The following is a 13,277-nucleotide window of genomic DNA, read 5'->3' as shown; positions in this document are numbered from 1 at the left end:
ATGAACTGTCCTACTGAGGAACATATGGGAGCTGTCAACCGTATCTTAAGATACTTAAAGATGACACCTGGGAAAGGATTATTATTCAAAAGGAATGATAGTCAAAAGGTAGAAGTATTTACTGATGCAGACTGGGCAGGAGATATATCCACCCGACGATCAACCTCTGGGTATTGCACGTATGTATGCGGCAATCTAGTGACATGGAGAAGTAAGAAGCAATCGGTGGTCTCTCGGAGTAGCGCAGAAGCAGAATACAGAGCACTGGCACTTGGAATCTGTGAAGGAATGTGGATCAAAAGATTTCTCAAAGAGCTTGGAATTATGGGAGAAAATTCTATCAAGATGTTCTGTGACAATCAAGCAGCAATCAATATCGCAAATAATCCTGTTCATCATGACCGAACGAAACACATTGAGATTGATCGGAACTTCATTTCAAAGAAGGTGGATAATGGAATCATTGAATTGGTCTATACTCCTAGAGACCAAACCGCAGACATTCTCACCAAGACTCTCCCTAAGTCAAGTTTTGATGAGCTAACCAACAAGTTGGGCATGTACAATCTGTACAACCCACCTTGAGGGGGACTGTGGAATTACGCTCCTTATTATTTACTTTAATTTTATTTAGTAATTGTTATATTTAGTCATATTATAAAAAAGGTAATTATTTAATTATAGGTATTTATGTTTATTCTGTAATTATAAGTATTACTTAATTGTAGGAAGATTTCTTTCCTCTTTCTATTTCTTGTACTCGCCTATTTATAGGTGAATTATCCATGTATTCATGTGAGAAAAGCATTATTCAAAATTCACACTTACTATTCTACACAGTTGCCCTTCCAAAAGCTAGTTTGGCTCTGTGAACATTTTCATACATATAATCAGTAGAGAAGTGATGCATTTGAGATAAGCTGACCAGATTTCAACCTTTCTGTTATAACCAGGAAGAGTTACTTTTGGAGCATTTTGGCGAACTGATTAAATTTGTCAAGAACCGGGCATGTAAGTTCAATTCTCTCATCTACATAATACATATTTTGAAGATTTACATACATACCACTCAATCTTATGTATTTGCATATCTAACACCTAAACTTCAATTTTTACATGCATGTCACTTTACTTAAAACCACGCATCTCTTTTAAAATGTTAAAATGACGGTATTTTTTATGTGATATGAAAGATTTGCGCGGTATTAACGTGGAAGGTAAAGTTTAAATGTTAGGAATTTAAATACCTTGGAATTGGGTGCTATTTATGTAAATACCTCATACACTTGACTTCGTTAACACTTTTAACCTCAATAGTGGAAGAAACGAGTTCCAGCATCGAAAAATCAGCGGTTTCCGACGTCGAACCGTTAGTGAAGGACTTTGCCAGCAGGTGGAAGAATGCAATAGAGCTCATGCACAGGGATGTCATTACATCCTTCAGCAACTTCCTGTGTGGGATGGATATACTGAAAGCTGCTCTGACACAACTACTTCTGTATTATACAAGGCTCTCAGAAAGCGTCAAGAAAATTGCTGGCGGATCAGTTCTTAACAAGGACCTGGTATCAATTTCTTCTATTTTATATGAGATCAAAAAATATTCCAGAACATTCTAGATCTTTCGAAATCCCCATTGAAATTGGTTCTGCCGAGTCTCTCTTGAACATGCTTCCTTCTCATTCTTTGTTTGCACAATAAAGTTAGTACTGGCTGTCTATTTTTACTGATGCTGACTGAGCAAGAGATATATCCACCCGACAATCAACCTCTGGGTATTGCTCTTATTTATGCGACAATCTAGTGACATGGAGAAGCAAGAAGCAATCGATGGTATCTCTGAGTAGTGCAGAAGCAAAATACAGAGCACTAGCGCTTGGTATCTGTGAAGGAATGTGGATCAAAAAATTTCTCAAGGAGCTTGGAATTATGGGAGAAAATTCTATCAAGATGTTCTGTGACAATCAAGCTGCAATCAGTATCGCAAACATTCTCACCAAGACTCTCCCTAAGTCAAGTTTTGATGAGCTAACCAACAAGTTGGGCATGTACAATCTGTACAACCCACCTTGAGGGGGACTGTGGAATTACGCTCCTTATTATTTACTTTAATTTTATTTAGTAATTGTTATATTTAGTCATATTATAAAAAAGGTAATTATTTAATTATAGGTATTTATGTTTATTCTGTAATTATAAGTATTACTTAATTGTAGGAAGATTTCTTTCCTCTTTCTATTTCTTGTACTCGCCTATTTATAGGTGAATTATCCATGTATTCATGTGAGAAAAGCATTATTCAAAATTCACACTTACTATTCTACACAGTTGCCCTTCCAAAAGCTAGTTTGGCTCTGTGAACATTTTCATACATATAATCAGTAGAGAAGTGATGCATTTGAGATAAGCTGACCAGATTTCAACCTTTCTGTTATAACCAGGAAGAGTTACTTTTGGAGCATTTTGGCGAACTGATTAAATTTGTCAAGAACCGGGCATGTAAGTTCAATTCTCTCATCTACATAATACATATTTTGAAGATTTACATACATACCACTCAATCTTATGTATTTGCATATCTAACACCTAAACTTCAATTTTTACATGCATGCCACTTTACTTTAAACCGCGCATCTCTTTTAGAATGTTAAAATAGCTGTATTTTTGATGTGATATGAAAGATTTGCGTGATATTAATGTGGGAAGTAAAGTTTAAATGTTAGGAATTTAAATACATTGGAATTGGGTGCTATTTATGTAAATGCCTCATACACTTGACTTCGTTAACACTTTTAACCTCAATAGTGGAAGAAACGAGTTCCAGCATCGAAAAATCAGCGGTTTCCGACGTCGAACCGTTAGTGAAGGACTTTGCCAGCAGGTGGAAGAATGCAATAGAGCTCATGCACAGGGATGTCATTACATCCTTCAGCAACTTCCTGTGTGGGATGGATATACTGAAAGCTGCTCTGACACAACTACTTCTGTATTATACAAGGCTCTCAGAAAGCGTCAAGAAAATTGCTGGCGGATCAGTTCTTAACAAGGACCTGGTATCAATTTCTTCTATTTTATATGAGATCAAAAAATATTCCAGAACATTCTAGATCTTTCGAAATCCTCATTGAAATTGGTTCTGCCGAGTCTCTCTTGAACATGCTTCCTTCTCATTCTTTGTTTGCACAATAAAGTTAGTACTGGTTGTCTATTCTGCTATTTTGTTCTGCTTTCTGAGAAGGGAAAATGTTGTGTTTTTTGCTTATAAGAATGTAATTTATGATTTTATTTGAAGGTTTGTAGTGAAAAAAAAATGAACTTTGGCATATATGTTGTATAAATTTGGATTCGGTAGCATTTTTATGGCATAGTGACACATGTAGGATCTGAAATATAAAGTTATATAGGGAAATTTACTTATGCACCACACATTTCTTATGGATTTACATATTTACCATCAAAAGTTTAATATTTACATTTATAACACCTTGGTGTTATAAACCTATGCATAAAAAAGGTATATTTTACTTTTAAGAAGTTAGTAAAGTGGAATTGTTGATGTGTTATTTATGGTTTTTGTTCGTATAATTTAGTTTAATTTTTTGTTCAATAAATAGTTTATTTTGTTTTTTTGTTATCTTATAAATAAAATTACAAAAATACTTGATTATTTCTCGCAGCTTAATTTTTAATATATACAAAACATATTTATGCGTTTAAAGATGAGATTATTCATCCTAAATTAGGGATCTCAAAAGGGAGAAATATTTGCGTACGTACGACATACGCAGTGCTGCGTACGTCAGGTTGGTTACATGGATGGTATTGTGGGTTATATCTACGTTATATCCTCTGTAACATCTCTGTAACATATCTATAGCTTAGAAATATATGAAAACAGAAACGCGGAACTTACTAGTTATAAGTAGGTTATGGGGAGGTTATATGAGGTATAACGTGGATATAACCCTCAATAATCTCCCTGTAACCTACTAGACGTACGCATGTCTTACGTACACAAATATTTCTCCTCAAAAGGAGGCGGCAGCAGCAAATCGTGATTGAAAATGAGAAAATTACTTTCAGCGCGCAAGTATTTTTCTTTATACGCATAAATATGTCTTACGTATGCATGTCTTCGTGGCATTTTAATTCAGAAATCACATACGTAGCACTCAATTTTTATACATTAACATATCTCACACCAAATAAAGCACTTTACCTATGTATAAACATGTGAATTTTACTATTGAAAAGTGTGATGAGTGATAAATTTGGCATTTTGTTTGCACAAATTGAAATTTTAGCGTGAGATGTATAAATGCATAAGAATTGGGTGGTATGTATGTAAATTCCTCATTTTTATTTTATTATTTTATTGGAAGATTTACAGCATACCATTAAATTCTTATGTTTAACATATCTAACACCTAAAAATTTTATTTTTATATTCATGTCACCTTATGTATAGATGAAAATATGGATTTCACACCTTAAAAGTTATTGAAATTTTAATGTGATGTGAAAGAAATTTGTTGGTATAAATGTAAAATAGTAATGTTTAGGTGTTAGATATGTAAATATATGAGATGTAGGTGGTATGCATGTAATTTTTCTTTTTTCTTTTGGAAAATTTACATGCCTAACACAAAATTATAGTTTTTTTATGTTCAAAACTAATTGTATTTTTTATATATGAACGGTTTAGTTGATTTCATAGCTTTTGTTTGTTTTCACTCTTCGTTATCGTCTTTTGCTAAGAAAAGATTTCTCTTCTGTTTTTGTCACCGACTCTCTGGCAAGGAGAGCTTTTTCCTGACTTTGGAGAAGGAAGATTCCAGCATTTTCAACATCTCAACTCTCCAACGAGGAATGCTTCCTCATCTCTTTGGAGGAGGCAAAATCCAGCGGTGTCGTCGCTCTCTTTAGGGAGGAGTGCTTCTTCCTACAGGAAGACAAGCTTCAAGCAACCATCACGAAGGTGAAATTCCTTAATCTCTTACTATTGTCATTCTTAGGCCCCCTAGGTTTGGGTGAAATTTGGTTAGGATTTTGATTTTCTAGAGGTAGTAGGGTTGTTATATAATGAGTATTATTTTAAAATATTTTAATTGACTAAAGTGCTACAAAGATTTATAATCAATTAAAATTATTAATTAAAAATAGAATAAAAATGTATTAAATTCTATTTAAATGAATGCTTTAATATAAATAACAAGATTTAAATCTCGCTATACCCTTAACATTCCATGGTTGTGTGATTAGGGTTGTCAAAATAGTTCATTATTCGTGAATAGCTCGTGTTCGGCCCGATAAGCAAGCGAAAAATACAAAGTTTTTTGAGCTCGATGTATAAACGAGTTGAACACGAACAGTGATATTTTTAACAAGTCGAGTCTGGACTCAATTAAACTCGACTCGTTTACAGCCCTAACGACTGCATACATGACTAGGGTTGTCAAAAATATTTTTTGTTTGCGAACAGCGGGTGTTCGGCTTGACAAGCAAACAAGCTAAACACAAACAATTTTTTTTGTGTTTGAAATATAAACGAGTCAAACACGAAAAATGATATTTTTTAACTAGCGGAACACGAGTTGAGTCAAGGCTCGCTCGTTTACACCTTTATATAGAGGAAACCGCATAGGATTAGGAGCCTTTGAGAAAAACATACTTTTTTTCATTTCTAGCACAAAATCCTAACATTTCGGGACGTTGTAACCCCGTGCTTGCGCCGGTGATTTTGCCCCACAATGGAGGGAAGTGAAATTTGTTATTTGGGCCTAGAGAACAAAAATTCCCACGACTTTGGCATTCCCTACGTTGTGAAGATTTTCTCCATGGAATTCTTTTGTACCGGGCAAATGGAGGCAGTTGCACGTCGCTTTGTGCGACGTTCGCCTCGTTCCGTTAATTAGCCCCAAGGTTTACCCGTGAGTTCGTTAAGGTGAGCACGATTCGTTGTTGAATATAATTGAATCTCATATTGCATGTATTTCGTATTTGTGTTGCATGCACCGCATGGATTATTTTCAAAAATGCATCAAAACCATCCATTTTTGTGTATGTAATTTATAGGTTGCATCCTCCAGTTCGATCGATTTTCGTCAGTCTACTCGATCAATTGGCCACTACCGACCCAATCACATCGATAGACTGCCCTTTGTCGGTCGGCTACACCCTTTGATTCGGTTGATTATCGTCAGTTTACTCGATCGATTAGCCAACACTGACCCCATCGTATCGATCGACCGCCCTTTGTTGATCGATCACACGTCAGTCGATCAACTATCTTCGATCCATTCGATCGATCGTTCGGCCACCAGCCCGATCACATCGATGGACCATTCTTCGTTGATCGGTTGCGTACTCCGGCCTGATCGACCATCATCAGTCCATTCGATTTATCGCCCTCCCATAGACCCGACTGTATCGATCGACCATTTTCGTCGGTCAGTCGCACACTCCAGCTCGATCGACTATCTCTGGTCCCTCAATCACTCGCTTGCCACCGGCCCGATCATATTATCGATTGTCCTTCGTTGATCATTTGCACACCTGTCATATCGACCTTCTTTGGTAGACATTATCGATACGCCGCCACTGGCTCGATCGGTGTCGTCACTAGTTTGGTTGATCAATCAATTTTTTTTCATTTGGTATGTTGTATTTCTTGCATGATTCTTCACATTTCCTACATTAGCGCATCCATACTTGCACACTGTCGTGCACCAATGAGCACATCCCCCCATACGTTCATGATGAGTATCTGTGCCTCCCAGCAGTATACTACTCTATATATCTGCTTCGTGGCGTTCTTATGTCACTTGGCACTGTGTCACAAGTGGTTTGCACTTGCATTTTTAACTCTTTTATGTTTGCTTGTATAGTACCTTGCATGTTTGTACTTGTTTGCTTGAAGTCTTTTGCAATTGGATTAGTGTTCTCATACACCTACTCCTCACACTCACACCTTATGTGAATGGATGGCACATCACCAAGCCAATCCATTGTGTAATCCCCTCTAACGAAAGTTGCATCCTTTCACTCCCTACAACACTGCTACGAACTGTGGTAGGTGCCCCTCTGGATCAGTGCCTCCATGACACATCCACCCTTTGGGTCATTGCCTCCGCGGCACACTTACCATCTGGGTTACTGCTTCCAAGACACACCCACCTTCTGGATCATCGCCTCCACGTTACACCCACCCTTCGGGTCACTGCCTCCATGACACACACCCTCCGGGTCACTTCCTCCACGGTAGAGCCACCTTTCGGGCCACTGCCTCCACAACACATGTGCCCCTCTAGGTCACTTCCTCCATGGTACGTCCACCCTCCGGGTCACTGCCTTCATGACACACTCATTTTCATTTGTGTTGTATGTCTTACATGCATCATTCATCACTACAGACGCATTCGTCACTAGGGTATGTAGTGTATGCTAATGGTGAATGTTTGTCATCTTTCGATCACTCATACTCTGCAAGGACGATCGTATCACACAGAATCATGTTGCATTTGCATGCACATTTTTTGAGTGTCTCGAGGATAAATCTGGCTCGTTGGTTGAGTGACCCATTGTTGTTTACGACGGGCTAGCGAGTATTGCCCCCAAGAATGCCTCAATGGGGCAATACTAGCTACCACGATGTGATTAGTGTGCATATATTGTGTTAAGGTTCCCAGGGGTCTAATAGGTGCTATTTAGGCCTTTCATTTCATAGGAACTATTTTGAAAGGATAAATATATATATATATATATATATATATATTTATCCTTTCAAAATAGTATGCGTCACATTTTCAAAATCTATTTTGAAGTTACTTGCATACTTAACTTAGACCATACATGAGGTCAACTTTTTAAAAGCTTTTCGAAACCTGCATTTAGTGTTGCTTTTTAGAATCCTTGGATCCTTAGGATGAAGCCGGTGATTGCGACCCCATCAAAAACTTATGCTAGCCTTCTGACATAACCCTGAACTCACTTAAATGTTATGTTAAGACACTACATTAGATGATGTGCTAGGCTAAGGACTAGGATGCTAGGTAGTCTTTTTTGATGTCATGATTATAGTTCTCTGTCGATTTTGTTGCTCTAGCCAAGCATCATCTTTTCTGCTTTTGGTGAGCTTACATGCTTACCATTTTGATATGCATAGTAGTTTATTAGGTCGGCCTTCTTATAGAGAGTCATGCCTAAAATACACAACACACGTGTAAGAGAGGGGGAGCAATGTAATGATTTGTATAGCTCATTTTTGCATGCACTGCTTAGCTCCTCCCGCCAGGCATGACTCATATGTGTTGCACGATTTTTGCCTTTTCTGCTAACACTGCTTTCATGTAGATCAAGTCTTTTCTTACTTTCTTTATGTAATTTTTTGAGTCCTTAGGAGAGTTTGTATTAGAAATAAGATACGGGCACAGATTTCGATACATAAGACGGGCAGAACCATGTGACAGGGTCTAGGAGTTGTTTACTCATGTCTCGTACCTTAATTCTAAATCTCATTTATGTATAGAATTAGAACCAGACGTGTAGTTATGCAGAGCTTGGCCGCATTTTTCTATTTTTGGGATATGTTGCTATCCCAGAGGCACCAACCTTTTGTTCTTTCATATTTGGCTTGTTTTACTGTCTTTCTCGCATGCTTGTGTGCTTGAATTGTTTTTCCATCAATTTTTACTTTGTGGATTGTCTAAGAATTATGCAGGTCATTTAAGCTCTATATATACCTAAAATTATAAACTTTTTACAAAATCCTAATAAAATTGTAAGGCTAATTAAAATTTAGAATTAAAACATTTAAGATTTTAAAATTTAACTTTTACTTTCATATATGTCATTTAGGTCAGTTTTAAAATGGATTACATAGCACGGACGTATCACAAGTTATATTAAGGCCTAAACGCTTAGGATTGTGGTAGATAACTGCATCATATGAAAGTTATGAGGAGAAGCCCCTATTCTTCTCCAACTCGACTACACGTCATAAACTTCTATTTAGGAAATTTTCTGGCACGCTTAGGTCATTAGAAGGCTCCCCAACCCAAATGGGGTGTAAGTCCTTTTGTTCTGAGTGTTTCCAGCTTTGTAACTGAAACTCCCCTTCTTTTCCTTTCTAATGGCATCCTTACCATTTTGGTGGGTACAAGTCCTACCACTTGAAACTTCACATGATAGTCAAAGAATAGAGTTTCTCTCATTTGATCATGTTGGGCCGACTACCTTCACGACCAAGTAGACTTAGGGTTCTAGCGGCTTGGGATGACGAGTTTGTGTTGCCCCAACCTGACAACCTCTATCTATTAGAGATTACTCATCCCCTCCTTTGACTACCCCTAACGAGCCTTGTCGCTCCTTTTAACTTTATTGATATCATCTCAACGTCCTGATTGTCGATGAGCTATTATTTGTTTGAGATACAATAATTTGTCCAATGCCCTTATGGCCTGGATGTTCTTTGACATATCAAGATTCCCCGTTGAAATGATTTGATTATTTCATAAGCTTTGTGTGTTGTTGATTCTATTACCCATGAGAGAACCGCAAGAGACTCACTCTCCATCCCGTGGCTTAGCAGAAGCTTTGAAAGCACCAGGGCATTCCCCTGTGAAATAACTATCTTTTGATAGTCCTGTGATAGTTGTCATTACTAATTTCAGCAAAAATCCTTTGAATCATAAGTATTCTTGGGCAACCCCCAAGATGTAATTAACCAAGCGGGATATGTCCACTTGGGATCACTCTGTACCACAGAACAAGCAAACACACCTGAATCTCTGGTTATAGGTACTCTACGTAGGTATTCTTTCATAGATATTGTTCCAAGGTGCATCCGCTCGATATTATTTGGGCGGACACACTTAACATATCCTTGCAAGGTTTATCACATGTAGGCTCTTCATGTTCTCTCTCTTTTTTTGTCTTCTTCATTGTATGTCTCTGTTTTTCCAGTTCTTTCTTCTACATATCATTCTTATGATCCAGAAGAGAGACTTATTCAGAAAATAAAATTTCAAGACAATAGACAAATTGGCGACTCCTTAAAAAAAAGAGAGAGAAAAAAGAAACAAAAACAGTGATCTTATGAATGTGCATGGGGAAATGAGACAAAGATGATTTAAATATGAACAAATGACAAGTCTATATGATCAAATGCTTGATCAACCATGTCATTATCACAATATCCTTATCAGTTAAACTAGTGTTGAAATTTTGTTATCATTTTCGTTGGTAAAAGCATCAATTCCTATAGACTAGGTCATACGTCCTTACTTTAAGGAAATTTTTTTTGCAAAAATAATTATATCCTTGCTCAACCTTTATGTAAAATTTTTAACATACAACAAATATATTTGTAACAACTATGGTCATATACATTTGTCTAATTTGTCCCAAAATAAGGTGTCTACATGGAAGATTGTACTGAACCTTTTTGCATTGATAATGAAGGATTTATTTAAGATGCATTGTCTATGTTGAATGCCAGAGGATTCACGGCAATAGTGTGATAAATTATTGTCTCGATGTTGTATGAAAATTCAGCACACACACATATAATATAAAAGTAATCGAAGCTGTCACTAAGATTTTTTACATGGAAAATTCTAGCAAGGGAAAAAATCATGGGGCATGGCGCAGTCAAACTGATTCACTATATGATTGTAAGTACATTAGTTCACTCTTCTCCTAAATTAAGGAAGAAAGAATTACAAAGTTGATGTACAACAATAGTTCAATGATAATGGTCGCAATTGGGTTGTAGTTAGTAGCGATATTACAATAGCGGGCCGCAAAAGTTGTATTTGGTTGCTACAAAAGTAGTAGCTTGCACTGAATATTGTAGATCGTGGTTGTAATAGCATCAATTTGCTACATAGTTCGTGGTCAGAATTATAATAGCCTTAGTTCGCCACCGAGACCATAGTTAGAGATTGCAATGATCGTAGTTAGTCACGTAGGACGTATTTGGGAGTTAGAATAATATCAGTTGGTCATAGAGAATAGTTAGAAGTTGCATGAGCAGTGAGCCACATAGGTCATAGGTGATCATGTAAGTCATATTGGGAAGCAACAATAGCATCAGTTGGACACCGAGGCCATAGATAGAGGTTGTAATGATAGTAATTGATCACTTGGGTTGTAGTTGGTCAAGTTTGTAGTGTCTAGTTGCGATAACATCAATTGGCCACAGAGGCAGTAGTTGAAAGTTGCATTAGCAGTGAGCCACATACGACATAATTGGTCGTGTAAGCCGTAGCGGGGAGTTGTAATAGTATCAGTGGGCACTGAGGTCGCACTTGGAGGCTGTTACGACATAAGTTAGTCATGTATGTTATAGTTGGTCACGTAAGCTATAGTGGGAAGCTACGATAACATCAACTGGCCAACAAGACCATAGTTAGAAACGACATGATTAGTAAGCCACATATGTCCTAGTTAGTCAGGTGGATCAAATTGGGGAGATGCAATGACATCAGTTCACCATAGATTTCGTAGTTGGTGCTACATCAGTAGGTGGTTGCAATAAACACATCACTTGTTGACATACAATGTAAAAAGAGAACTTCAAGAGTCAGAATAAAGCCTTTGTCTTCTAAATACAGTGCTTGCAAGTAGTTGATGTAAGGATTCATTGACAGATCTTCAATTCAGTAATATTTGTTATCCCGTATTGGGGGTACATCATATTAGGGTGTGTTATTACATCGTGTCCATAGCACATTATTACACTGTATTTATGATGCTTCATTACACTGTAACTGGGGTGTATAGTTGCACGGTAGTCATGGTGTGTCATTACACTGTAGGGTTGACCTATGACTGCGAGCAGGGGGAGGTCGCTACTTTCGACGGCAGCCGACGATTTTGAAGGGCATAAGTTATCGATGGGTCTTTGAATCCAGAATAACTCTCAGATTTCACTCCTTCATGTCTCGGTGTCCCCAAGTTTTGATCCCCTTTCATAATGGGAGTAGGGTTGTATTTATAAATATTGAGAGTGACATCCTCTGTTGATATTACATGGATTCAGACCACTCGATGAGAAGTCCCGGAGTGATTCCTTGGGTTGAAAGATGTTTTTTGGACATTTAAGGTCATTAATGACATCAGAATTGAGTGTACTTAAGCTAGCTAGATTTGTCTCATTGAAACACTCAGTTTTAACTATAATTTTGTCAGATTTGTAATCCATTTAACCCTCAAATTGACAACCAAAGCTTTTAAAAAAAAAAAGTTTAATGACTTTATATGGGTTTAATTTGACTCGAATTGAATTAGTTTTAGTGTCATTGAGTTTGTCTCGTCGAGTCGGTCAATTTGATTGTAAGTATGCTTAAATTAGAGTAATATATGATTTTTAATTTGAGTTTGAATATTTCTTGCTCAAAAAATACCTTCATATTTCATATCATACCTCGAGATTCGTTTCAAATGATGAAAATTTGCTCAAAAAATGCCTTGATATTCAAACTTCCATATCACTAGTTGATCATTTTGATTTTGTCAACTCTTTCATGCTAAACCTACTTATGGGAGGGGGGATGGGGTGGTCATTTAATGGTATGGGATTTTGAATACATTTCTTTGAAGCTAAGCATGGTTGGAGAGTGCAAATTCTCTTCTTGTTTGGAGCAAAGATGAGAAAGACAGAGATGCTGCACCTAACGAATAAAGAGTTGGTGGACAAGCGCGTATGGATGCGAAGCATCAACTCCTACCAAATTAGCTGCACCTTTCACTTCTACATTCAAACCTGATTATATTTTCCTCTTTCACTAATATGCCAGTTGGAATTTATGTAAGAATTAGGGGTGTAAACGAGCCGAACACGACCTGAGTCTGGGCTCGTTTGTGTTCGGCTCGTTTATATTTCAAGCTCAAAAAGTGTGTTCGTGTACGGCTCGTTTGCTTAGCGAGTCGAACTTTTCTTAGCCGAACGGGAGCCGTTCACGAACAAAGAGCTATTTTGATAACCCTAATCACGCAGCCATAAGATGTTAAAGATCAGGAAAAGATTTAAAACAATATTTGAATCTATTTTAATAATCTTTATTCTATTTTATTCATTAATACTTCTACTCGATTATAAACTTTGTAGTCTTTTAGTCAATTAAATTTTTAAAACAAATTACTCATCAAAGATATATATATATATAATTGATTAGTGGTATTTCGAGTCAAAACGAGCCGAACACAAACAAAACACAAACGAACAAATATTTGTTCGTGTTGTTCGTGGTCGGCTCGCTAACTTAGAGAACGAG

General features: G+C 37.0%; 2 protein-coding genes across 2 annotated transcripts in view; both read left to right on the top strand.

Annotated features, from left to right (window-relative positions):
* Positions 1–1,716, top strand: part of LOC110020556 (vacuolar protein sorting-associated protein 52 A-like) — a gene marked incomplete at its 5' end in the record, with an annotated part of 12,810 nt that extends 11,094 nt beyond the window's left edge. Inside the window, 2 exon segments of the mRNA XM_020718696.1 lie at positions 954–1,011; positions 1,318–1,716. Coding sequence (XP_020574355.1) covers positions 954–1,011; positions 1,318–1,619 — 360 coding nt within the window.
* A 114-nt stretch (positions 1,717–1,830) lies between these two features.
* Positions 1,831–3,325, top strand: LOC110020547 (vacuolar protein sorting-associated protein 52 A-like). The gene is made up of 3 exons (XM_020718685.1): positions 1,831–2,044; positions 2,404–2,499; positions 2,806–3,325. Exons 1-3 carry the CDS (start codon positions 1,831–1,833, stop codon positions 3,105–3,107), a joined length of 612 nt encoding a protein of 203 aa, XP_020574344.1. The 3' UTR covers positions 3,108–3,325.
* The last annotated feature ends 9,952 nt before the right edge of the window (positions 3,326–13,277 follow it).

The sequence above is a fragment of the Phalaenopsis equestris genome, unplaced genomic scaffold, assembly GCF_001263595.1.
Source record: "Phalaenopsis equestris unplaced genomic scaffold, ASM126359v1 Scaffold000099, whole genome shotgun sequence".
In the NCBI taxonomy this organism is placed as follows: domain Eukaryota; kingdom Viridiplantae; phylum Streptophyta; class Magnoliopsida; order Asparagales; family Orchidaceae; genus Phalaenopsis; species Phalaenopsis equestris.
The sequence above is the reverse complement of the archived record's forward strand: the minus strand, read 5'-3'. Positions and strand labels throughout refer to the sequence as shown.

What these genes read in the sequence shown, in the direction of transcription:
- LOC110020547 (XM_020718685.1), top strand. Translation starts at nt 1,831, where the DNA reads ATGGTATCTCTGAGTAGTGCAGAAGCAAAATACAGAGCACTAGCGCTT. An exon ending in TGAGCTAACCAACAAGTTGG is followed by an intron (nt 2,045 to 2,403) that starts GCATGTACAATC and finishes GATGCATTTGAG; the next exon opens with ATAAGCTGACCAGATTTCAA. An exon ending in ATTTGTCAAGAACCGGGCAT is followed by an intron (nt 2,500 to 2,805) that starts GTAAGTTCAATT and finishes TAACCTCAATAG; the next exon opens with TGGAAGAAACGAGTTCCAGC.